The following is a 26704-nucleotide window of genomic DNA, read 5'->3' as shown; positions in this document are numbered from 1 at the left end:
AATTCGGACACATCCGGACAGGGGGGGGGGGGGGGGGGGGGGGTGGTCTGAAAATTTGTAATTTTGCGGCGGACATCCTAAGTAGATGGCACCTTATGACTTTATGAGTTAGTGTTACAACTACAAGGAAGCCTTTTGTCTCACGTCGGTGCGTGGCAGGCCCGCGGCGTGGTGCTCCCACTAATTCGCTCGCCCAAATTACCCCTTTTTTTTACTCCTTACTCCTTACTCCTTACTCCTTACTCCTTACTCCTTACTCCTTACTCCTTACTCCTTACTCCTTACTCCTTACTCCTTACTCCTTACTCCTTACTCCTTACTCCTTACTCCTTACTCCTTACTCCTTACTCCTTACTCCTTACTCCTTACTCCTTACTCCTTACTCCTAGTCCATACTCCTTACTCCTTACTCCTTACTCCTTACTCCTTACTCCTTACTCCTAGTCCATACTCCTTACTCCTTACTCCTTACTCCTTACTCCTTACTCCTTACTATTTACTCCTTACTCCTTACTCCTTACTCCTTACTCCTTACTCCTTACTCCTTACTCCTTACTCCTTACTCCTTACTCCTTACTCCTTACTCCTTACTCCTTACTCCTTACTCCTTACTCCTTACTCCTTACTCCTTACTCCTAGTCCATACTCCTTACTCCTTACTCCTTACTCCTTACTCCTTACTCCTTACTCCTTACTTCTAGTCCTTACTCCTTACTCCTTACTTCTTACTTCTTACTCCTTACTCCTTACTCCTTACTCTGAGCTTTAATGGCAGCTTTAATGGCCCTCAAATCAGCATGAAAAAATTAAAAATTAACCAAGGAATAAAAGTTTTAGTGCCCAACCAGTGGTGTCTTAAACGCGAATTAAATAGGTAATAATAATTTTAGTCTCTTGAGTCTTGACACCACTTTGTCTTTAGGGTTAGACGGATTCCTGCTAGTACTTTTTCCTGCTGGTAATATTTAAAGCACCACGCATTTAACGTACTTTTAAAGCAAAATTAATTGCGAGCTTTTCGTTGCCTCAAATATTTCATAATTCTTTAAATTCATTTGAAGAATTTATTCCAAATAAAAATATGCGCAATATATAACTATGTAAATCTGTTCGCAGCTCATTTAAAGAGGATGATAATGATACTGGCAGCTCATTATTACGTCAAAAGTACTTCAATAAAAGCTGAGTTGTACTACTCAAATATCACTACGTCTTTACACTTACAGTATATACGTAATGTATATAATTATATACATTATACATGCATATACTAATTTACATATAATATATGTGATATATAATAGCTGTATCCCATGAGGATTCGCTTATGAAGGCAATAGGCATTGACCGTTATTAACTTATTAAGGCATTCACTCATCACTGTCAAATGTACTCAATCTCGAGCTTTCGCCATGATTTGCTGATCGTACTTGCTCTGTGCACTTCTGTGGGTTGCGGAGGGATCTGTTGTAAAATGTGGAGTGGAGAGATGTAGGGACTCCCTGCTAGAGTGTTAGATCTGCATCATGGGTCGTCCTTCTTTGGACATATTTAGATGGTAAGTAGAACTTAAAGTATGAAGAGATCACCAGCTATAATGACCATGAGGGTTGATGGTTTGTTAAACTCGAACACAATAAGATTTATACATTATCATCTCTCAAAGTCAAAATTCTGAATGACTGATAGACTATTGTCAGAAAATTGGTATATCCACACGCTCGCGGTAATTCGGCAAACAAAGCATTCCATCTGGATCTGAGCATGGCGACAAAAACTGAATTTTCAAATGTACATTGTACACGACTACCTGTTTAGTGTTTAGTCGTTTAGGTTAAATGATACTATATTATTATTCGGACATCGTTTTGTATTCTAAACCGTATATAAATGTGGTTATTCGATCCGAACACTTAGACTTAGAGAACCTGAACTTCATGCTCTCACGTATCCTAGATGACCATTTATTGTGTTTAACTGTCAAATTTTCGAACTTTCTAGATGATTTTCCGGTTTCCTTATGCCCTTCTCTACTAAGGGAATTTAGAAAAAAGGGGGGGGGGGGGGGGGGGGGGGGGGGGGTTGGTGGCAGAAACGTAAATAGGTGAATAAGAAACCGTTTACCCTTTCGTACATTGTGGGGTCTAGTTATAGTTCTAAAAGTACAGTTAATTATACGTACAATTAGTTAATAGTTGTACGTCCTGGTCATTGTCAACCTCATACTCTCATACATCTGTACAATCAATTCTTCTCCTTTTTCTTTTTACACCTGATTATACAGTAAAACTTTAATTTACCCACCTTTATTCAATAACTTTATTCAATAACTTTATTCAATAACTTTGTGTATCATACCGACCAGAAAGTGTTGAACTGTTTTGTGTTCCCCGAATATTCTGGTTATAAGCTCGTTTCTAACCAGCACCTCCCCTGCTTAAGTATCGGATCAGGATCAAAGAGAACAGTAGTAGTACTGGTTATGCTTCTGTTAGCGTGCCTCACGCTTCAAGCCCTGTTTCTTGGTTCATCTGCTCTCTGCGAAGGTAAGAAGCCGACTAAGGGCTGACTGTTAGCACGTGACTAAGGGCTGACTGTTAGCACGTGACTAAGGGCTGACTGTTAGCACGTGACTAAGGGCTGACTGTTAGCACGTGACTAAGGGCTGACTGTTAGCACGTGATTTTTGTGCGTGATTTTTTGTATTAGTTTAATTTTGACGTCGTTAAAAAGATGCCTTTGTAATTATATCACCGTTAAATCAAAATCCTTTTTAAGGGTCATTACACTCATAGTTTATTTTACTATTTCAGCAAAAAACCCTCTATTTCAGGCTGCACAGAGCTGAATTTAGGAGACGCTGAGGAAAGCGGCCCGAAATACCTCCAGTGGGAAGATGTCTTTAACTTGACGCTGTCTCCAAAGTATGCAGGCATACACTGGGCCAAGTCAGGTGAGACAACCTTCATGTCCATATAAAGGGATGGGGTTTATATATATTTTTAAGATGACTCCGTGCTTGAAATTTACGAACCAAAGGACTCATTTCGAGGCAACCTTGCAATGCAATTCAAGTTGATTTATCACGTGTTACAATAATGTTTACTTTAATTCTTTAATTGTCTCATAGAAGCAGGATTTTAATATACTTTTGTGGATTTCAGGTCACGATGCTTATGAAGCAACTGAGGATGGTTTTTGGAGTATCAATGTGAAGACTGGGGAGAAATTAAAAAAATACTTTGATATCAGAGAATTGGTAATCATTTTTAAAGATCATTTTGATATTAGATGTTTATAGTTTTATCCTCTTGTGCACAATCTAACAGAAAATACATTAATTTCTAAAAATGGTCTTTAATCAAATTCCTTTTTAAATCTCATACGTTTTACATTATTTTCGCAGCTGCAAATAAATACATTTACCGAGCTGAGCTCAATATGTTATCAGGGCGACAAGCTTGAAACTGGTTCGTAGTCCTTCAGTATAGCTCAACTGCATGTTTCATTTGTTAATAGTTTAATGTTCTAAGTAATCCTATAAGCTTCCAGCATCTATCAGTATCTTATCCACAGTTTGGAATGGACTTCGAAGTATCACCTGATGAGCAATACGCTATACTTTATCAAATAACAAAAGCAAAATATCGGCATTCTTTTTATGCTAATTACTGGCTTATAGACTTGTGAGTAGATTAATTTATAATAAAGATTACTTTTACTGTACAGTGTATATATTGTGTTCAATTTATGTTTTCTTCATCTTGCTATCAACGGTATTATTTGAAAATAAGATTTTACCATTCTAATTTTTTCCAGAAATAACGAATCTGTCAATGGGTCTCGTCCAAACGTAACTGTTGATCCGACCGGAACCAACAATGTCCAATATTGTGGTTTTACTAAAACTGGTCACACTGTGGTAGGTTGAAAACAGAACTGACTTTAAGTTAAACCTTAAGTTAAACGGACCTTTGGCGATCAGCAATGACTTTTAACCTACATTTTCCAACCATTCGATCCTAAATTGCTTGCCAGTCTTGGTGATTCATGATCAGAATCAACTCAGGTGATAGTAGCAGAGTTTGATGTGTACTCCAAGACAGATCCCATGGCAACTGGGGATGGGGCGTACACTAGACATACATCTGATGGGGAGGATAACGTTATCTTTAACGGAGTCCCCGACTGGGTCTACGAAGGTAAGTTAGGTTCCCTAAGGTTCCCTAATCAGGTTCCTAAGGTTCGCACTTCACACAGTGGATGCTAAATTGATCTGTCAAGTGACCCCAACAAATTGAAAGTGACACCAGAATCTGTGAACGTAGATTGCTTCGTTATCACGGGAAACAAATATAAGAATAAAACTTACCTATAACTTAACAACACACTTTCTTTCAGAGGAGGTTGTAGCGAGTTATTACAGTAATTATCCGTCACCCGACAGTCGGTTTATAGCCTTCAGTAAAACTAACGCTAAAGGAGTTCAACACGTACGCTTCCCTATCTACGGAAAAGAGGACTACGCAACTATATTAGACTATGAGTATCCCAAGGTAATTTTACTATCGTGATAGGATTATTGATAGCGCGAGAAATCGAACTGGAATACTTCACGACCTCACACAAATAACTGGTGAGGAGAAGACATTGCACATCTGATCCCCCTCTACCCAGGCTGGATACAAGAACCCTACCATCCAGACCTACATGGCAGATCTACAGGACCCTGAGGGTGATATGGAGGCGTATCTGATACCCACCCCACAAGAGGTTCTGGATTGGGGAGAGCACTACCTTTATACTGTTTCTTGGGCTAACGAGTTAGTTGCCGTTTAAATTATTTTTTAAGCGTTTGTGAAATTTTTGAATCCTACTTTCGTATGACACATTAGTGGTAATTAACTCGATTGGGGCTTGAAGAAAAGTCAATAAAGAATTAACTTCTTAACATAAAATATGATGAATAACAATGACTAATTAATAATAAGGATACCAGAAGTGTGTTAAAACAAAACACATCCACAGGAATACAGTCGTGTGTGAGTGGTGGAACAGACTACAAACAAAGATCTCATTTTATCAGGTACATAGATATCATTCAACTTGATGCCTTTTATCTGCATTCTTTCGATTCCAAGGTTTTCTTTTTGAACTTTGGATAACATTCCTTAACCGATTTATTTCAGTGTAATGCAGCAAGGGCAGATACCAGCTGTACGAAAATATTCGGCGAGGACAGCCACGAGGAAGGATGGCTTGATTGGTGGAAAACTCCTCATTGGTAAGGGAACCTTTTTTGAGGATTTTATAAGAAGCCTTTGATCTGGTTTTGATCATCATAAGCTTTTTTCTTATATACCTTTTTGTAAGATGTTAGAAATTTCGTCACCAAATGCAAACAATGTGAAAAAGACAACCAGTGAACAATTTCTTTGAATAAAGGCATCTAGTCTTCTTGGCTATAGCTGTACACTTATGCTCTGATCTTATAGATATGCTGGTAGTGGTATCTGAGATAATCATTCTTCAGAACGAATTATACAAACCATATATCTGCATCTCCTGACAGGTACTTTGATGGGTTAAACAGTTTCGCAACCCTCCTACCAAGCAACCAAGGAATAGAGGGCAACTTCAAACATGTTTGTCTCTTCACGAAGGAAGAAGATGGTACTTGGTCCAGAAAGTTCCTAACCTCTGGGTTATTTGATGTGCTGAGCGTGTACGGTACGATAAACACCGCAGAGAAGAAATATTTGTAAGTTAGATTGTTTATACGTTTAGTGTTGTCTGATGATTCCGAAAATACGACCAAGGGAAACTGCTCTTTTTAGGTTAATATTGTTCCTTTTTTTCAAGAGTCATGTATGATCAAGTCATAATAAATATGATTATCAACTCAATTTATGAAGTGTAAAATCACAAGTTTGTATGGTTATAACTTAGTCACTGCCTAAAACTAATCTTAAAAACAGTGAATAATTTCTAACCATAAAACAGGTTCTACTATGCAAGTTATGGGGGACAGATGTACAGACACGTCTTCCAGCTGAACATTGTAACTGCTGAGGTTAGTGATAATGTATAATGTATATTATAATGTATAATGTGTATTATTGGTGGTTTGTACTCATCAAATTGACTGGCAATTGTGGTGGTAAATATTGAACTGCCACTGGTTTTTCTAATCGGCGAGAAGAAAACAATTTGATTTGTAGCAAGACTCCTATCCTCAGAGCACGTGTCTGTCATGTGACGGGTATTGTGGGTATGGGGGAGCCTCCTTCAGTGCTGACATGACCATGTACCGTCTCTCCTGTGCCGGCCCTGTTACCCCTTACGTTCAGCTCAAGGAGGTCGACTCCCCGTGGATAAATGTGAGTTGTTTTTATTTTATTCAGTCGTTTGTTACCTTGGCTTAGGCTTTGAATGAAAAATTAATATGAATATGTATCGGACGTAAATGTATATTGAATGAAAGAAATAGGATGCTTAGAGGAACTAGAATGGCTTATAATTATTTTATCAGGTCCATAACTATAAAAAAACGTTCTTTTCTAGGTCTTGGAATCCAATTACGATGTAGAAATGATGCTGCGAACCTTCAGCCTGCCCAAGAGGGAATATATGACAGAACGCATTGGAGGATTTGACATTAACGTTCAGAGAATCTCTCCCCCAGACTTTGATGAAAACAGCACTAAACGATACCCAGTATTGGTTTATGTTTATGGTATGTCTGCCAGTTAATTACCGGGCGTCTAAAAGGTTCGGCTGAGGAAGTAAGAATATCAATGTTTCTGAGCAGTGGGATGATATAGATTAAAGCTAAAAATATCATATGACAGGGGGTCCAGATTCGGGGAATGTCAGAGACTACTTCCCGTACGGAGACCAAAGGAAAGACTTCCACAACTATTTAGCTAACGGTGATCCTGACAAGCCGAGTTTCCTTGTTTACCACGTGGATGTACGAGGTACTATAGGCCGAGGGGACGACTTCAGGTTCCCACTCTACAGGTGATACATGAACTGCTGTATTTTACCATGATTAGGGTCTTCCGAATATGGATCAGCAGAATAAATCCCGATTAATTATATTACAGTATGTTGATAATTTCATAAAACTTTATTTGAAGTTGGTTAGATTAGATTCTGACTTCATTGAGAAATACATGTTATTTAGGAAGTAATATCACCACCAGATTCTGATCAATGTGATTAACAATTAATTATATAACATTTGATCTTGTGTGGATTTTTTAATAGCCAATATAATTATGTAATATTGTGAGTAAACATTGTCTGGTTCTACCGGCCAACCAATCCGGAACCCCTAACCTAAAGTTTCCTCCCAGAAAGTTCGGAGTGACGGAAGTGGAAGACACACTAGACTTCCTGGAGAGGATCAGTCAGTACCATTACGTGGACGATGCCAGGATGGCTATCTGGGGCTGGTCTTACGGAGGTAGGTACTGTCGCGACTCTGAGATCGGGTAACCTTCTAAAGTATTGTAGCAGTTCTGTTAAGCAATTAACTAAACTATTGCCATTACGATATCTAATCGATTTAGGAAGTCTTTATTTTCATCCTGCATTACATTTGGCATTAAATCCGGCTAATATAAATTTGCTAATATAGCTGTTTCGTGAGATTATTAGAGTTCAGAAATTCTTCTCACGTTTGGCGCATAGTTAAATGATTTTACGTCAAATGCAACTCGGAGCCATTTGCAAAATGGATCTCATAACTAATAGTCACCTTATTGATTACAAATCTGAATCATATTCGGCCTTTGCTAAAGCAGAGCAAAACGATTCCTGCAATGCTACAGACTTACAAGCATTAGTAGCAAGTTATTAAGATGAAGCTACAAAATCACATCTGTCACATGAAAATCTCCTGTTTTTCAGGTTTTCTGTCCTCTAAGGTGGCAGGAAGTGGGAGGAAGGTAGTGCAGGCTGCTATAGCTGTTGCTCCGGTTTCTAGTTTCAGGTTCTATGATACTATCTACACTGAGAGATACATGGGTCTTCCTGCAACCAACAAGGTATGTGGTCTGGTCTGTAACTGGTGATGGTGTCTGAACAATGCCCACTGGATATCTTGCAATTACATTAAGCCTCTTTATCTAAAATCAATGTAAACTATTACCAAATAGCTCTAAACTGCGACCTACCAAGGTTAGTTAGATAATACCAAATAGCTCTAAACTGCGACCTAGCTACTAAGGACCCGCTTATAACTGAACCTCTCAAGGTGTACGATGAGGGTGACTGTCTACACGAGGCAGCTAACTTCACGGGTACCAACTATCTCCTGATACACGGTACCGCCGATGACAACGTGCATTACACCAACGCGGCTCGTCTTGCTTTCGAGCTAGTAGAGAACGATATTCAGTTCAGGATGCATGCTTACACTGGTTAGTTTATTAATTTATCATTTTAAAACTACTTTAGTTCAAGTGCATAAGTACTTAGCCGTGATTATGGGTACAACTTCTCATTTTTCTGAACTTGAAGGTTAACGTCATCCTCTTATTTTTACCCAATTACACGGTACTGGAAGTTGGATTTACAAGGATTCTGTAATAAATGACATAACCCTCCCGTTAAATTACTTGATCGCCACCACGTTACCCTCCTTCTCGGTAACTTGATGGCCACTTTCAGTCCCAGAAATTATCAAGCCCATCAGCAATAATTGCGAATTTGCAGTTGCAATCCAGGATTATAAGCCGGACTGCTTAAAGAGTTAAAGTCAAGGTTGTTAAATACGTATTAGGAGGGAATACGTATTGGAATACGAATACGTATTAATCCTCGAAAATTGACGTATTACGAAAAGGTGTGTCGTGCGCGCAAAAAATTGTTTGCTTATCGGATTATCCATGAAATTTGATTACAAATTTAAGTTATCATGTATAACTGCACTCCTTTAATGCATGATCAATGATGAGGGTAGCGCGCAGCTGTAATGTTTAATTTTGACAAATCAGCGTATTACGGCGTATTATGGCGTATTCGTGGACGTATTTAACAATCCATAGAAATTACCGTATTACGGCGTATTACGACGTATTCTTTATTAGAACCGAATACGTCGTATTCTTTCACGAAAATTTGACGTATTTAACAACCTTGGTTAAAGTGCAACGTATGTTGGTGGTAGCAGCTAGATTATCGCTCAAAAATTGTACGCTTTGATGCCCCGCCACAATTAACATAAGTTGAATTAATCGCCTGCAAGGAAGGATGTTCGTGAAACTATGCGCATTGCGCACGAACACATGATCGTCAGTCGTTGGAAATATGATTTGCCACTAAATCAGCAATTTGTTCTGAAGCTAGTGCAGCTTGAAGCTTGACTCAAAGTGCAGAAGCTTCAATCTGCAACCTTGCCCAGCTTGTTGATTAGCAGCATAGTGGACAAATTTCAGCACTCTTACTTTAACCATTACTTTGTTCTATAAAGTCTTGTGAAACCGAGCTCAATCAGTGTACCGATTCATAAATCATAACGATACTGGAAACTTCTGGGGTTTACATGTTATCGTTCTGTATCATTAATTATAGGAAAATGAAGAACTTATAGTCTTCCGTAACGGCTACGATCACCTTCGGATTGCATTCACCATGTCGAGTCAGAAAACGGAAAACTTGCAGGATACCACCTAGTTCACAATGGCATACAATACAATACCTTAACCATTATAGATAAGTTTGTTACAATAGGCTAAATTACAAGGATAATATGTGCATACTTTCAGACCGAGCGCATTCCCTGAAGGGGCTGCACACCCGACGTCATATGTACACAATGATGAGGGATTGGCTGTTCGACGTTCTCAACATGAAGGATGACTATTTGGGTACCTACAAAACGGACTTTTAGGAATCTTTATAAATTACTAATCTAATTCACCTGAAAAACTCAAACTTTAATAAATTTAATTAGTTTAATTAATGAGTTTCATGATTTGATAGGTTTAATAATGTTGATATCCTACACTTTTAACAAATTTTGTACTACGAACTGGGGAATAACGATTAATTGCTAATATAATAATATATTGGTTTGAAGTTTGCTGAAAGTAAGTCTTTTTTAATCTTACCGTATGCTTCAAAAACCAAATTGTCAGAAGATTTAGTATTTTCGGTTGGCGATAAGAGCCGCGATATTATTCTTTAAACAGGTCATATCGCTCATTTGACTCTGGGACTTTAAAAACATTTATACATATAATAAGTTGGTTGACTAATGTAAATGACTATTCCTAAATGTAATTTTGTACCGTTTATTATCTTGGCTAGCTGTTTTACTTGTTTCATCGAACAACAATAATTATAAACGTTTCTATCATTTAACCATACCACTTGCTTGTTCATCAGATTCAGAACGGATAAACATTACAGTTGGTCGCGGTTTCTCGAATCAAAGTATATCAACCTAGAGCTATTTGAGTATTTGGTGAATTGGAGGTGCTTATATTGATCAGTATTTGGAGAATTGGAGGTGCTTATATTTCCATTTTCTTGGCGAAACATGGAGGGTGTTAACTAACTAACTTGGTAACTTGGTAAGGTTTATCCTCGTAGCAGGAAGGGTCATCAGATGTCTGACCACCGTGATGGCGTGTAGTCTACCAAGGAATTCGACCAGCTGCACGTATAACCGGAAACCGGAGGGTTATCCGGTATCAAAGCAAGAAACTTAGACAAACTGACTTTGAAGCTGGCAAACGTTTTCTCGGCTTTCACTTCACTCGGCACCTTATTCCACAGTTTGGATCCTTTTACTGCGAACGAGCTATCATACAGTGTCTGGTTTCTCATCGAACTCGACTTTGATAGAGAAGGAACAACTGCTTTAGTGCCATATCTGGATGTTTCCACAAACTCGATGCTACAGCTATTTGGAACAACGTTATGGTACGTTTTCCACATCACCAAGATGATGTATCTCTCCCTTCTCCGTTGCAGGGACATTAACTTCAATTGAGCTAGCCTCTCCCAGTAGTTTAAGCTGTATAGACCACCAATGCGGCTTGTAAAGGTACGCTGGACCCCCTCCAAAAGCTGAATCTCTGTCGTCTTGACTGGGTCCCACAGCGGACAACAGTACTCCAATAAAATTCTGACTAGAGACTTGTAGAGGGTCATCATAACCACTTTATCCCGTGTCTTAAACACACTGAACACCCAAGACAGTTTACTTCTAGCTTTCGTGACCATATCCCCGACGTGTTTAGACCAGCTCAGATCGCTTGACACTTTTACACCAAGGTCTCTAACGTTTTCTACGGGATAAAGAGTGACGTCACTAGAAACCTTGTAGAGGAGACTTTCTACGTAAAAGGGAAGTTCACTTGATAAGTTCCTTTTATTGTGTAGGTGGTTTAGGAGTTCGAACTTCTGCTCGTGTAACTTCATGTTGTTACATAGGGACCAATCTATAATGCTGTAAAGATCAGTCTGAAGAAGTTGGCAGTCTTCAAGGCAGCTAATTTGCTTGGAAACCCTAGTATCGTCTGCAAAGAAGCTCACTCTAGAATGCTTAACCACGTCCTCTAGGTCGTTGATGAACAACAGGAAGAACAGTGGACCTAAAACACTGCCCTGAGGCACCCCGCTTAACACCTTAGCGCTGTCTGAATGCACACCGTTCACGACAACAACTTGGTCACGACCAGTTAAGAAGGATTGAATCCATCTTAAGAGCTTCTCCTGGAATCCATATCTTTTCAGCTTAAGAAGAAGTAGATCCAAGTCGACTTTGTCAAAAGCTTTCGCAAAGTCGAGGTAGATTGAATCGGTGTCATTTCCTTTCGTGAAACCTTCGTAAATGTCGTCAAAGTGCTCCAACATTTGGGTGAGACAGCTTCTATTTGACCTGAATCCGTGCTGTTTGTCCGATAACAGATCATTAGAATCAAGGTACTGGGTCATGTGCTTTCTGACGACCCTTTCATACACCTTCACTACGTGAGAAGTCAGCGTCACAGGTCTATAGTTTACAGCTTCACATCTGCTACCTTTCTTGAAGAGAGGAGTGACATATCCGGTCTTGTAGTAGCTTGGGACGATGCCAGACGACATCGATTCTGTCCAGATGAGATAGATAGGGACCGCTAAGCTAGAGGTACATCTTTTCAGCAGGATGGAGGGGATGCCATCGGGTCCCGGTGCAGAGTCAAGCTTTAGTTCCGATATAGCGTCCTTTACGTGGTCGAGAGTGAGGACAGGTTCTTTATCTCGACAAGTAATGGGCGGCACCGCAAATTCAGGCATGGATTTGTAGGGGCAGTTAGGGTCACTATAGACTGAGCAAAACTGAGTCTGGAGGATGTTCGCAAGATCCTTTTTCTCTGTGACAAGCTTATTTTCACTATTAAGAAGAGTTGTGATGTTTTGCTTCACTTTGGAGAACGATTTCGCGTAGGAATAAAAGTATTTCGGATTAGCTTTTATCTTATTCACCGCTCTCCTTTCGCCCTCATCAAAATGGTGTACTATAGCTTCCTTAATCTCAAAGCTGATTAATCCGATTTCGTCTTCAAGCTGTTTCATTCGAGCATGGTCGCCGCTGCACTCTGCCGCTGAAAGACGATTCTTGAGTCTGGACTTCTTCCTTCTCAGCGAGTTGTAGACATTCGGTTTTCCTTTAGGAGGTCGTTTCCTTGGGACATTTTCAAGACAAACGTTTAGCACTTTACGTGTAAAATTTATCGGAAATTCTTCAAAGGTAGTGGAACCTCGAACCTGTTTCCAGTCCACACTACTGAGAGCTTCGTTAAGTTCCTCGAAATCAGTATGGTTAAAATCTAGAGCCCGAAAGTTCATTTCGTCCAGATACGTGAGCTTAGCTTCCTCGAGTAATGCAGGGTTAAAAGAGAGGAGAGCATTAACCATGTTGTGATCGGACATTTCTGTAGCTTCACAGCTTACATCGCACACCAGCCGATCGTTGTTGCACATTATCAGATCCAGCACATTGCTCCCTCTGGTCGGGGTTGTAACCATCTGGCTGAGCAGGTGAGTGGACATAAACCGTATTAAACACTGAGCGGAGAGGTTGGAGTCTGATGTCCCCCCACTTCGGATTTGGAGCGTTTCCCAATCCACCTGTGGTAAGTTAAAGTCCCCTGTTACGAAGAGGTCGTAGTCGCTCGGAGCGCAGTTCTCAATAACATGAGTAAAGCTGTCCAATAGTTTTGAGAAACTGGCGGCCGTTGCATCAGGAGGTCTGTACGCCACTGCAACACAGAGTTTAGCAGAGGGGTAGAGATTGATGATTCCCTGACAAACACTATCATCAAAACTCTCTGATAGGGAGACTGGGATAGAAGATAGAGAGTACAGCATTACTCCCCCACCACTCCTTTTACTGCGATCACACCGAGATAGAGAGTATCCTGGAACCTCTAACTGAGCATCATGGTGGTATGATTTCAGCCAGGATTCTGTGATGGCGATAAAAGGAAACAGGTGTCCGTCCTGTCGCTTCTCGTCTAAGTGACCTATAAGGTCCTGCAGCTTCCACCTCCCGGCACTCTTAGCGGAGGGGTTTAAGCTCCTAGCGTTTAGAAGTAGGAGGGAAGAGAGAAGGGAGTCTGGTGCTGGGGTAGCCTGGGAACACCTAAACTCATCATCGCAGGAGCTGCTTGGGATGGGTAGAACATTTGTCCCGCTGGTTGTGCTGGAGGGTGGCACACTGAGGACGGGGCACTTTGATCCATTTTCTTTTCTAGAGCTGCTAACTTGGCCGCCATCCCCGTGACCAAGTCTCGTAGCTCTAAAAAACCACTCGAACTAGAAGAAGAGTTAGACTTATAGTTAGAGGTTGTCTGCATACCGGATCTCTGATTCCTGTCCCGAGTGGGTTCTTCCTTTTTCTTCTTTCTACAAGAAAGGGGGTGAAACTTGGAACATTCTTTGTTGAGACACGATCCTCTTTCGAGTGCTACCTTGCAAATATCAGGGTGAAAAAATGCACAGTTTTTACCCTTTATACATCCCTTCTTACCAGTAAACCCAGACACTCTATACTGATTACAAACTCGGGGATGTTTGAGGGGACAACAATTTCCATTCACTGCCTTCTTTCCGCTAATTCCGTGCGGACAGTTCCAGCTCAAGAACTTCTGGCAGATTCTTTCAGTTCCTTGATTTGAATTCTCTTCAGAGAAAGACACGAATTGCTGTTGGGGGTTGTGGGTAGAGGACATCCCATCTCCAGAGGGGGTGATGATATTAGAAAAATCTCCTCCAATAGAATTGCTGGACAGAGCTCCACTCCTATTATTATCTGAAGCAGATGTATGTCGTGATCTTGTCTTTCTGGACTCGATCGGATCAACAGCACTGTAACATGTGTCACATAGCCACACAAAGCCGGAAGGAGTGTTCATCGCTGATATGGTCTGATGAAGTAGCGTGTTCCGTTCACAGCTGTGCGAGCCTTTAAAACACCGAAAACATGTGAAACATGGTGCATCATCTGGCTCGTGGTCGATCACATAGTCCTCACTACATTCCGCACATTTAGAGGGCATCAAAGCTTGGAAACCACAATAAAGACGATCCATAAGCGTTTTCTTCGTAAATATCTTGAAATTGTCCTTGTCAGCGAGAGAAATTCTTAAGAATTCCGCACAATTTTCAAGTATTGGGAGAGAAAACCGATCAAAACGCTTAGTGTTAGCTGCACACGACTGAGAATTATCAAAAGCAGAAATAACCGGTCTAACGTGCATTTCAGCTTTATCAATAAGCTTCCCGATGATAATCTTAACTTTTTCACTGCCATCATTCTCAGAACTCGTAACCATGGTGTAATGTATATACAAGACAATATGTATACACACAATTTTAACAAATTGAATCTTTTTTGATCCCTCCAATTTAGCAGGAAGGTAGCGTCTTGTAGTTTCATGGTGATGAGAAACATGTTTGTAGGTTTACAACCTACCAGGACGCGCGCCGAGTTGGACTCGTCGACGGTCCTGGAACAAATATTTGGAACAAATATTTTACGAGTATCACCCGTTAAGAAACATGTCAGTTCCGGCGAGACAGGTGACAACCATGATGACCGTGATTGTTTTATTGACTACGAGAATATATCACTTGTGCTCCACAGATCATGGTATCGTTGTGTTAATCGCAGTCCGGGCTTGTTTTATTAAATACTTTTCAAATTTTACAGAGTACATCAATAAATTAATATAAAATAGAATCGTTCAAAATATTGCCCCTATCTATAAAATAAGATGGGCACCCAAACACGGTAAACGCATGGTGAACTATGTCCGCAATTCCTTGGACCCAATACATCAAATCAATCTAAATCCAAAACTTATCGAAAATCTATTTAAGGACAAACAAATCAATGGTGAATAACTGTGGATATACAGATAAAATTGGTATTTGAATACGTCAAATTTCAGATGTTTTATAATGACATTTCTCAGAAATGTTTTCTTGTGCCATTTCTCAGACATTTTTTCTTGGGTAAATTTCTATTGATCCCGTTTGATGCGACAAGGAAAAGGTTCTTATCAGGAAAGGAATTATTCAACGTTTCAATGTGACAACATCGTATTAATGATCTACAAATATTTCTATCAAATTCCTATCCAAGAAAAATGTCAACTATGCAACTCATAAATAATATTCCAATCCGGATTTTAAATTTCTCAGAAACCTCAGGATAATATCCACCCTTTATTAATATTATAGCTCATATTTATTAGGGAGCATCACGTTCTTACTAACTCACTTATGTTCAAACTTACCTGATTTACAATCAGACATTGTACTTTTCGACCAGATTTCTATCAGTATTTCAATCGATCGATGGAAACACATGGGCGACGAGCGTAATTCTTGTATACCTTATGCTTTATCGACATCACTGATGTTTTTACTGATGTCATCAGTAAAAACACAACTTATTCCTACTTGATTCTTGATTTAAGTACATTTAATACCCCTTATCATGAGCTGTTGTGATCTTTTGTAACTCACACTATTAATTTATGCGGCCACCACTAAACCCTTTGAAACTGATAGTGTCTATATATGATAATACACTAATAATAGCAAATGTAATCAAAGTGCGTTTAATGCTCGGATCTCTCTCTCTCTCTCTCAGATAAGAGTTGACACACGTTGCAACCCCTTATCGGCGGCCTCCTCGTGTAGCAAGATAAGATTAAGAGTCATTTGTAGTCATTTGTAGTCATTTGTAGTCATTCGTAGTCATTTGTAGTCATTTGTAGTCATTCGTAGTCATTTGTAGTCATTTGTCGTTCCTGTAGAGCGCCCAGTTGCCAACTATTCTGATTAAACAAGGCGACCCCTGTTGTAGTAGAGTCATACAGAGTAGACTAATGACACACAGTATTAAGCTACTGATAAAACTAGAGCAAAAAACTAAATATATACACCCTGGTATTATATATACTGCATTGGATCCACCGTAGATAGCCTCATAATCCAACAACAATCGTTATTTACAAGACTTGCTCTTTGCCTATACCTGCAAAACTTGCTCTTTGCCTATACAACCTGCCTCATGATTTTACTGAGCCCGGAAGAATGAAAGAGCTGAGGACCTCCACTCAGGACCTCTGCTCCTGGCATGATTATCTACAAGTGTCACGTGACATATTACTGGATTGTATAGGGAGTGTAGGAGCAGCTGACTGGAATCACTAGATCTTTACCCTCATCGCAATCCATTAATGAATGCTACATAATGTTTGGTCGGCAAGTTATGGTTATTCGTTATGTTACAGGTACCTCCTCGCCTTTGATTACTGTCTTGAAATTGGCGTATACGAGAGATTTGCAGGTTTTATCGTAACATCTCGGGGATGTTACGTTTACTTGTGTCAACGCGAGGTTTGTGGTTGTTTATACTTTTATAAGCCCCCCACTTTCGAAGCGGTGATGAGCGTTGTAAATACACCCCTGGCAGCTGATCTGCTCGCTTAGGAATAGTGTGAGTAGTAGTAACTGGTCCTCACCAGTTACTACTACTCGTAGTAGTAACTAGTATACTCGGTGTTAAAGCTAGTTTATAAACTTCTCAACATCTGTCTATACTTTATATGGATACACTCTGCTGCGTACCTGGTTTATAAACCCCGCAGTTTGCACGTGCACAATAAGGGTCGGTTGTTTGCTCGTGCATAACTATTATAGTTGTCAGGGGAAACCAATGCCAGAGTTAACTTTTTGAAAAGTTAATGAGATAATTGTTGTCTCTGAAATACACGTGCAATATTAAACCTTGTAGACATGGTACGGTATATGTGTCTTACTTCTAGCGCTGTTAAAGTTTAGACTGCAACATTTCCTTATGCTCTTATATAATAGAGTAATAGGGACAGCTGCTGCTGCAGAGGCGTCTTATTTCGTTCACGTTTTGGCGGCATGTGCGTGCTATTACGATGAAATTAGGACATGTCCTAGGAGTAAACCAAGCTTTACATAATATTAGCAATTAGGCTACACGCAAAGCTCTGGTTGTACTTATATTGTGACGTTCTCTGCGTACTTCCATGTCATGTTTTTAAATAACCAAGGTTTTGTATAATCATACTTACGTGACAGTAAGTAATTCCTACTGTATACAATATACAAATTATTATACATGTTGATGTTGTAAAACTTTGAAGGCCATGCATATATTTCAGTGATGGACACGTGACCAATTAACCCAAAAAAAAGTTTTTTCTATTTAAAGAGCTCGCAAAATTCATATGTAAATATATACATATAAAAGTATGTATAAAGGCTGCACCAGCTGACTAAGAGTAATGAAACAGCGATCTCTGAACAAGATTCGCCTAAAACCAGATTAACCCCTTGAAAACTATACAGTTTTGTATAAGTGAAATAAAATGGTTAGATCCTTCGACAAATGCCAAAATTAGACTTCCACTAAGTATGCTGCACGCTAGGACCGGCTTTATACAGCTGTAATATTGTAGCTGTTGTAACTATTGTACTATTGTAGTAGCCCACGCATCATTATAGTCCCACTAATATGGGTAGCAGCATATTTTGGTCTTTACAAGGCCAAACGATTATTTATTCTGTATCGCAAAGAGTATATATATGCCGATGCGTTTATTGTTTGCCGATCATGATATGAATTTAAGGATTTTATTTGCATCCTATACCTGCATCAACTCTGAGACGCATTACTATTTATCACGTCGTGTTATTATCGTTAATCCGGCTAATATAACGTAATTTATGGCACATGTAGTGATGCAGTGCTTTTAATTAAATAAAGTGTAAATTATATAAAGAATGAAGAAATTTGCGTATAGGAACATATTGGGTAGCATAAATAATATTGGTGTGCAGTTATTAACTATACGATCGTATGAAATATGAATACGCAGTATGCAGTATGAATAATAGTGGGGTTCAGTTATTAACTATACTATCGTATGAATAGGTAGTATGAATAATAGTGGTGTGCTGTTATTAACTATACTATCGTATGAATAGGTAGTATGAATACTGAATAGTAGTGGTGTGTAGTTATTGACTACTGAAGTATGACAGGTTCATGCATACTTGCTGACAACCATGACGTCACGACCCAATAACAGAGCCATCAGAACAGCTTGTGCAATTCACTATAATCATATAATACTATAGTGTTATTAGTATTTCCCGCAACCAGATGATCCAGTTGCTGTTGTTTGCAGCTAGCAGCTGGTCGAGTTGTAGCCACGTTGTAGCCAAGTTTGTGTGATTGATATGAAAATCGTATTTTTTAAATAATTATCTCTAATTTAGGAAAATATTGTTTGTGTAAGTTTGAATAGGCTTCTTCAGAATCTTGTATTGAAATTATATATTGATTTTTAGTGAAATCTTTATAAAGTTTAATAAGATTCTCATCTCAGAAAAACACATAAATTTTAAATATTTTTATAGTCCTATTAAATATACACATAAGTTCCTTGCATAAAATCAGTTAAGTAAAATCATGTAAAATGTCAAATTATAACTTAATAACTTGTTAAGACATCAAAACTTTCAATTTCGCAGCAATACTTGATTTTATTTCAGTCGAACCATCAAATTTGTGCGATCATTTGCATTTTTAATTTAGAAATTCTAGGAAAAGTAGTTGATATCATGATACCTGGGGGTTTTTGATATATATCAGGATAGTTCACGTGATACCACTACCAGATGTTTCAGTTTCACAGTAATTTATTGCTGTCCGAATTAACTGACCTAAATCATATAATGGCCTAACGACATGACCGCGTTATTCCTTCCCAAGCTCGTAAATTGAGGTCTTTACTCATTTAATTCGTATCATAATCAGGAATATTTAGTTTATCGCTGGGAGTTTTGCTCTGTCAGTTTTGTGATTACCCGTCACTCGATAATAGGTTTTACATTTACTGCACTATAAAGTCGATTTATTTGGTTAAACATCTGCATCAGGAGTACAGGCTGGGGTGTAGGAAGCGGGGGGGGGGGGGGGGGGCCATCGCCCCCCCCATAAAATCTGGGCAAGGGGCCAAAAAGGGCCAACTTTTTTATTTAGGTTTCAAAAAATTTTGAAATATTTTTTCGGTTTTCGAAAAGGGTCCTACCCTTCGCTATACGATTTTAGCCTCGATGGTTCCCCTTTGTAATGCGATCTCGGAAGGCAGGCCTTCCTTTCGCAATACGAGCTCGGAAGCGGGAGCTCTGCATTCAGATAAAAGGTACGTATCAAGAATGACTGGGACCAGACATTTTCTAAGTCAACATTTTCAAAGTTTTTCTAGAAACTACTTTAGTTCATGTTTCATGCTACCTTGATCATTATGACTATGAGCTGAAAACATTTTTTCGGTTTTCTGAAGTCCTTACCTATACATTCGGAAGGCTGTGGATGTGATTGGTTTCATTATATACTTATATAGAGAAGCCGATAAAATTCCTTGGGAGATGGATAAGAGTGGAAGGAAATGACAAATCAGTCATCGACTCAACCAAGGTCGACCTTAACACTTTTCTTCGGAGACTCGATGAAAGTTCCCTTACTGGACTCCAGAAGTGCTGGGGATATCAGTACATGGTCCTTCCAAAACTGAAGTGGCCTCTTGCCATCTATGATATTCCGTTCACAACAGTTACCAGATGGGAACAGAATACCAACAGTTTCCTCAGAAAGTGGTTAGGGGTGGGGCACACTCTGAGTGGTCTTTGTCTGTTCAGTCAATCATCCAGTGTGGCCTTACCGGTGAGCAGCTTGACAGATACATGGAAGATAGAGAAGTGTCGACTGTTGCAATCTTATCAGACATCTAAGGATGACCTGATTAAAGCAGTCCAGCCCCAAGTTCGTTCTGGTAGAGTTTGGAGGCCTGAGACAGAACTGGAAGAGGCCAGAAGAGATTTGGTCTGTGAATCGGTGCGAGGGATGGCGCAACCTCAAAAAAGAGTTGGCATCGGTTTTGGTGACTGGAAAAAACCTTGGGAGAGGATGGATGAGCGGGAAAGGAGAGGGAGGTTATGCTGAGAGTGAAGGAGAACATTGAAAGAGAGAGGGAGGTGCAAGTAGGTTCTCTGGAGATGCAGAGCAGGTGGGGTGAGTGGAGAGAGCTCGTAATGAAGACGGATTTGAGCTGGCATACACTTTTTAAGTATGGTGACTCACTTATTGGGTTCATGCTAAGTGCTGTGTACGGCACCCTCTTAACCCCCTCTATGGTTTCCAAGTGGAGTGAAGATGAGGATGGGAAGTGCAAGTTATGTGAGGAGAGGATGGGCACCATTCAGCACATTTTGGCTGGGTGTAAGGTGGCCCTTAGTCAAGGAAGGTATAGATGGCGGCACGACAAGGTTCTGAAGCAGATCTCTGAACAGGTTGTCTTCCATTGTGATCGCCGAGTGAACACTTATAAGAACAAGGCCGGCAATGGAAGACAGTTCATTGATTTTGTTCCTGCTGGGAAAAGAAAAGCAGGTACAGACGACCGGAAGGAGAGTCGTGGTTTTGGGATCCTGAGTGGGTATCGGGATTGGATAGTGCTGTCAGACCTTGAGGGGCAGCTTAAGTTTCCCAGTGAGATTGTGGAAACACGGCTGAGGCCGGACCTTGTGATATTCTCAAGGTCGGCAAAGACAGTTATTTGGTGGAGCTAACAGTACCATCTGAAGAGCGGATCGCCGAATCGCACGAGTACAAACTCGACCGATACAGTGGTCTGCAGGCTGAGATTCAGGCGAAAGGTTGGTGCTGTTATAATGCCGCAGTCGAAGTTGGAGCTAGGGGAGTGGTTGCGCAGAGTTTGGAGAGAGCTGCGAGGAGGATTGGATTTAGAGGAAGAGAGCTGAAGAAGCTGGTACGGAACAGTGGGAAAGAGGCAGCCCACTGTTCCAGATGGATTTACTTGTTATCGAGAAAGAGGGAGTGGGAGTTCAGGAAGGTTGGAGCTTGAGAGTTCACTATAACATCTAGAGGAACCATAAACGTTATCTCGTCGCCAATTGCGAGCTCTAACGGGTCTCCTCAAGTGACTCTCGGATCAGATGGTGGTTCAAGGGTGGACTGCTGGGGCGCCTGACAGGAAACCGTATTGCGATTAAAGCCCCGAAACGGTGTCAGGTTGGTAACTGATGATTCTGATCCATGCTCCTGTGAGTTTGCTGTTGTATCTCAACTTGCTAAACTGAGGCATCTCCGCATCTTGGGTGAATATGCGTACATCTTCATACTAAACCCAGGTGTGGCATGTGTCAGTGAATACGGGCGAGCGGATGCAATAGCGAAGGTGGTGTGGCAAGGCCTAAAAGACACAGTCAGATAGTTGTCAGCTCGCTGACTGTAAGGGAGAAGGTATATCCGTATTTCGCTGCTGCTACTGATGCAGTCCTTGATCTGGCAATCAAGGCTTCTCTGTTTTTCGTCTAACTATGTACCGTTGGGCTTGTGGAACCCGTATGGGGGACATACATAGGTTAGGAATGGTTTTGTGCACAAGAGGGAGTGAGGGAATGAGGGTTGAAGAGAGAGAGCTTGAGAGTTGTTAGGGTGATTAGGATCAGTAGGTGGAGTGTTTGGTTGGAGCTTTCTGTTTTTGCTGTATAGCATTTTAGTCACTCCGCAGTTTATTAACTGTGTCTCAACTCTGCTTTGTGGAATACTGCTGGATAGGCCAGCTTACCATGGGGTAAGAACCCATATGATAAGACAGATAGTATGCCCTGGTTTTGGTCTTTAGGTTGGGTAGTGGTCGGAGCCTGCAGGCGGATCTGCAATAGAGACGTCAGACGGGGTCATAAAAGTGGCTACCTCAGCCTACATCGGTACCCACGCCCTCCTGCTTCTCTAAGGCCCGGGTGTCTTTATTTAGAGACGAGTTGCCCGGGTTAACAATTAAAGGCTTTGTAGGCATCCCTCCACTTACCTGTACTCCGGAAAAGGACAAACTTAGGTAGTCGAGAGTCCTCGACGGTTGAAGCAGGAGAGGGACAGAGTTGTATCTGGTATGTGGACGTCGGTTTGCACAGTCAAAGGCAGGGTTTATCCATCGGGGGTCGAATGAAGTGCATTTGGGAAGGGGAGTCGTCGGCTGCAGTATGCCTGTAACTTCGACGGAGGTATCTAGCCAGGAAAACAACCACAGTGCTAGAGATATCCGGGCTTCTCCTTGACAAAAGAATTTCAGTCGAACCACCTGCTAGCAAAAGAGACAAGGTGAAGTGGCCGGCGTCCAATGATGGTCGATGGAGTAAGGTTTGATGAATGTGTGGTAGAGAAGTTTGCAGTGGTTCTCAAGCGGAAACCATTCAAGAGAAGATGGTGAGTCATTGTGATGTAGTTGTACGACGAGGGTGTCAAGTTGTTTGGTATTGTTGAAGTAGGTGCTGGTAGTGGAAAGAAGTCCATGAGCTTTAAGAACAGACGAAGGGAGGAGATTGACAGCCTGATTGGAAAGAGGAAGCAGTTGAGGAGGAAGAAAAGGAAGGCAAGGAGTGAGATAGAGAAGGATGGTATGAAGCATTATGAGAGTGTTGGCTGGTCGTTTGATGAAGTTGAGGAGGCTGAGAAAAGGAGACAGAAGCAGAGAGAGATAAGGAGAGTTAGAGGGGATTTTGGACGCGACCCTTTCAAGACAGTCAAGGGAGTGCTAAATCCAAGTCCAGTGGGTGAGCTTAAGTGTTCAAAGGAGGAGCTAGATGATCACTTGGCCAGAACATACGGAGATCCAGCCCGGCAGCAGCCCCTGGTATACCTTGAGGGTCTACCTGAGTGTGCTCCTGAACCCTCTGTTGCCTTTGAACCTCACAACGGTATCCAAGAAGGAGTGTTGAGGAGGTTGTAAAAAGGAAGGAGAAGAGTGCCCGGTAACAAGGGATCCCGTACCAGTGTACAAGAGATGTCTGGTATTGCCAAAATCTTGGGACCGCTAAGAACGGATATGTTGAAGAAATTCCGACAATTGTAGGATTTCGAGGGTGTTACACCAAGGGGATGGCGACTTTTCACCAGTTCAGGACGCCATTTCCCTGGGTAAAATTTAAGGGGAAAAATCTATTTGGCGTCCTGGCGAAAAGGTTTACCAGCTTTGTTGTCTCGAAGGTATTTTAAACCCCCTTTTACAAAGGGGGGTGTCCCGGGGTCCCTGGGTGCCGGACATTTTGGTGCCATGTGGGGGGTTTGAAGGAGGCAAAGGTAAGAAAAGGGTTGAGTGTGTATGGTTACCCCTAACGCTTACGGAGCGTACCCCCCGTTTGATTTCCCGGGCCTCCTTTCTACAACGTCCCCGAGAAGGTTTCAAAAATTATCCTACGGGGTTTTTCGGGGATTCGGAAGGTTCTCCCCAAAAACTGACTCAATGGCAGCAGTTTGGATAGGATCTTCATGGGGTGTTGATATCAGTCATCTTGTTTTTTCTTGTGCATGAAAAACCCTTGGGCATGACACCTAAAGTCTAAAATTCCGAAAGATTGAGTCATAAGGATGACACACCCAAAACAATTGAAGCTGTTTATGGGCGATACGTCTGACCCCCCGCACGTGAGAAGATTGCAAACGTTATCAATGTGTTTCAGAAGTATGGGGGCGGGCCAGATTTAAGTTAAAGTCCCCCAAACCAGGCATGGGTTGAAAAGGGAGTGGGGTGAGGGGGTTTGGGAGGTATTGGGAGGAGAGGAGGAGGGGGAGAGAGATTTTTGTTTGCGTTGGTGGTGAGGTGTTCCGAATGTTCAGGAAGCGATAAAAATTTCCCGGGAGATGGATAAAGTGGAAGGAAATGACAAATCATCATCGACTAACCAAAAGGGCGACCTTAAAACATTTTTTTCGGGGACCCATGAAAGTTCCTTACGGGTCCGAATGCGGGGATACATCTGGTCCTTCCAAAATGAAGTGGCCTCTTCCCTCTATGAAATTCCCTTCACAAAAAATTACCCGATGGGAACGAAAACCAACGTTTTTTCAGAAAGTGGTTAGGGGTGGGGCACCTCTGAGTGGGCTTTGTCTGTTCAGCAAACATCCCGTTGGCCTTACCGGTGAGCAGCTTGACGATACAGGAATATAAGAAGTGCGACGTTGCAATCTTATCGACATTAAGGATGACCTGATTAAAACATCCCCGCCCCCAAATTCGTTCGGTAGAGTTTGGAGGCCTAGACAGAACTGGGAAAAGGCCAGAAGAGATTTTGGCTGTGAATCGGGCGAGGGGGTGGGGGCAAACCCCAAAAAAGGTTGGCACGGTTTTGGGGACGGAAAAAAACCCTTGGGGGAGGTGGGTCGGGAAAGAGAAGGGGGGTATCGAGAGTGAAGGAGAACATTGAAAAAGAGAGGGAGGTGCAAGTGGTTCTTGGGGAGCGAGCAGGGGGGGGAGTGGAGGGGAGCTCGTAATGAAGACGGAAATTTTTAGCTGGCATACACTTTTTAAATTGGGGGCTCACTATTGGGTTCTGCTAAAGGGTGGTGGCACCCCCTTAACCCCTCTATGGGTTTTCCCAAATGGAGTAAAAATGAGGGGGGAGTGCAAGTTATGTGAGGAGAGGGGGGGGCACCATTTACACATTTTTGGGTGGTGTAGGTGGGCCCCTTTGTCAAGGAAGGGTTTGATGGCGGCCGACAAGTTTCTGAAGCAGATCTCTGAAAGGTTGTTTTCCTTGTGTCGCCGAGGAACCTTATAAGAACAAGGCGGGAATGGAAGACATTCATTTATTTTGTTCCCGCTGGGAAAAAAAAAAACAGGTACAGACGACCCAAGGAAGTCGTGGTTTTGGGGTCCTGATGGGGATCGGATGGATAGTGCGTCAACCTTGAGGGGGACTTAAGTTTCCCCGGAATTGTGGGAAAAAACGGTGAGGGCCGGGGCCTTGTGTATTCTCAAGGTCGGCAAGACAGTTATTTGGGGGGAGCAACAGTACCATCTGAAAAAGCGGTCGCTGAATCGCACGAGTAAACTCGACCGAACATGGTCTGCAGGGTGAGATTCAGGCGAAAGGTTTTGGGGCGTTTAATGCCGCAGTCGAAGTTGGAGCTAGGGGAAAGGGTTGCGCATCGCAGAGTTTGGAGAAGCTGCGAGGGGATTGGGTTTTGAGGAAGAGAGCTGAAGAAGCTGGGACGGAACAGTGGGAAAAGGCCAGCCCCCTGTTCCGGGATTTACTTTTATCGAGAAAGAGGGGTGGGAGTTTAGGAAGGTTGGAGCTTTAGAGCACATAAATTAGAGGAAACCATAAAATTATCTCGTCGCCCTTTTTGAGCTCTAACGGGTTCCCAAGTGACTCTCGGGTCGATGGTGGTTCCAGGGGGGATGCTGGGGCGCCCGACGGAAACCCTATTGCGATTAAAGCCCGAAAGGTGTCAGGTTGGTAACTGATGATTTTATCCATGCCCCCTGAGTTTTCTGTTGACTCAAATTGCAAAATGAGCTCTCCCATCTTGGGTGAATTGCTAAAACTTTATACTAAACCCCGGGGGTGGCATGTGAGTAATACGGGCGGCGGGTGCAATAGCGAAGGGGGTGGGCAAGGCCCCAAAAGACACAGTCAAAAGTTGTCACTCGCTGACTGTAAGGGAGAAGTATATCCGTTTTTTCGCTGCACTGTTTCAGTCCTTGATTTGGCAACAAGGCTTCTCTGTTTTTTTTTCTAACTATGTACCCTTGGGCTTGTGGAACCCCCTAAGGGGGGCATAATAGGTTAGAAAGGTTTTTGTGCCCAAGAGGGTGGGGAATGAGGGTTGAAAAGAGAGAGTGAGAGTTTTTAGGGTGGTTTGGATCGTAGGGGGAGTGTTTGGTTTGGGGCTTTCTGTTTTTGCTGTATAGCATTTTAGGGGACTCCGCAGTTTTAAATTTTTTTAACTGTGTCTCAACTTGAACGCCTAATAAAAGGCCCCCGACCCAGATTTTTAAGGAAAATAGCGCTTTGGGCCTCAATTTTAAAAGGGAAATGTCAATTTGGGCGCGAGGGTCTGAGAAAATCGCAATTTGTCGCGGCAAATAAAAGTGAAAATCGTGATTTTTCGCGGGGAATGGGGAAAAAAACGAAAATTTCCCTACAAGCCCCCAATTTCCCCTTTTTTCCTTGCCCAAATTTTTTTTTAATTTTGTCTTAGGTGCGAACCCCCCCCCCCCCCCCCCCCCCCCCCCCCCCCCCCCCCCCCCCCCCCCCCCCCCCCCCCCCCCCCCCCCCCCCC

General features: G+C 41.7%; 3 protein-coding genes across 3 annotated transcripts in view; 1 reads left to right on the top strand and 2 right to left on the bottom strand.

Moving 5' to 3' along the window:
• The window catches only part of LOC134823189 (polyunsaturated fatty acid 5-lipoxygenase-like), a 1185970-nt gene that overhangs the window by 750535 nt on the left and 408731 nt on the right, over positions 1 to 26704 (bottom strand). The gene's annotated exons all lie outside the window — the stretch shown is intronic.
• Positions 1484 to 10315, top strand: LOC134823184 (dipeptidyl peptidase 4-like). The gene is made up of 20 exons (XM_063834567.1): positions 1484 to 1558; positions 2443 to 2546; positions 2834 to 2953; positions 3165 to 3259; positions 3577 to 3686; positions 3820 to 3922; positions 4070 to 4202; positions 4402 to 4556; positions 4678 to 4823; positions 5029 to 5086; positions 5190 to 5284; positions 5573 to 5761; positions 6004 to 6073; positions 6240 to 6380; positions 6565 to 6736; positions 6852 to 7023; positions 7362 to 7471; positions 7918 to 8054; positions 8264 to 8429; positions 9777 to 10315. The coding sequence occupies exons 1-20, from the start codon at positions 1527 to 1529 to the stop codon at positions 9899 to 9901; spliced, it is 2433 nt and encodes an 810-aa protein (XP_063690637.1). The 5' UTR covers positions 1484 to 1526; the 3' UTR covers positions 9902 to 10315.
• LOC134823710 (uncharacterized) lies at positions 10618 to 13371 on the bottom strand. Its single transcript, XM_063835242.1, has one exon. It carries the CDS (start codon positions 13369 to 13371, stop codon positions 10618 to 10620), a length of 2754 nt encoding a protein of 917 aa, XP_063691312.1.

This window comes from Bolinopsis microptera, chromosome 11 (genome assembly GCF_026151205.1).
Source record: "Bolinopsis microptera isolate Bmic1 chromosome 11, MBARI_Bmic_1.0, whole genome shotgun sequence".
NCBI lineage: Eukaryota > Metazoa > Ctenophora > Tentaculata > Lobata > Bolinopsidae > Bolinopsis > Bolinopsis microptera.
Note: the sequence above shows the minus strand (reverse complement) of the source record. Positions and strands in the feature narration are given on the sequence as shown.

What these genes read in the sequence shown, in the direction of transcription:
- LOC134823710 (XM_063835242.1), bottom strand. Translation starts at nt 13,371, where the DNA reads ATGCTGTACTCTCTATCTTCTATCCCAGTCTCCCTATCAGAGAGTTTT.
- LOC134823184 (XM_063834567.1), top strand. Translation starts at nt 1,527, where the DNA reads ATGGGTCGTCCTTCTTTGGACATATTTAGATG. An exon ending in CATACACTGGGCCAAGTCAG is followed by an intron (nt 2,954 to 3,164) that starts GTGAGACAACCT and finishes TGTGGATTTCAG; the next exon opens with GTCACGATGCTTATGAAGCA. An exon ending in CCCCGACTGGGTCTACGAAG is followed by an intron (nt 4,203 to 4,401) that starts GTAAGTTAGGTT and finishes ACTTTCTTTCAG; the next exon opens with AGGAGGTTGTAGCGAGTTAT.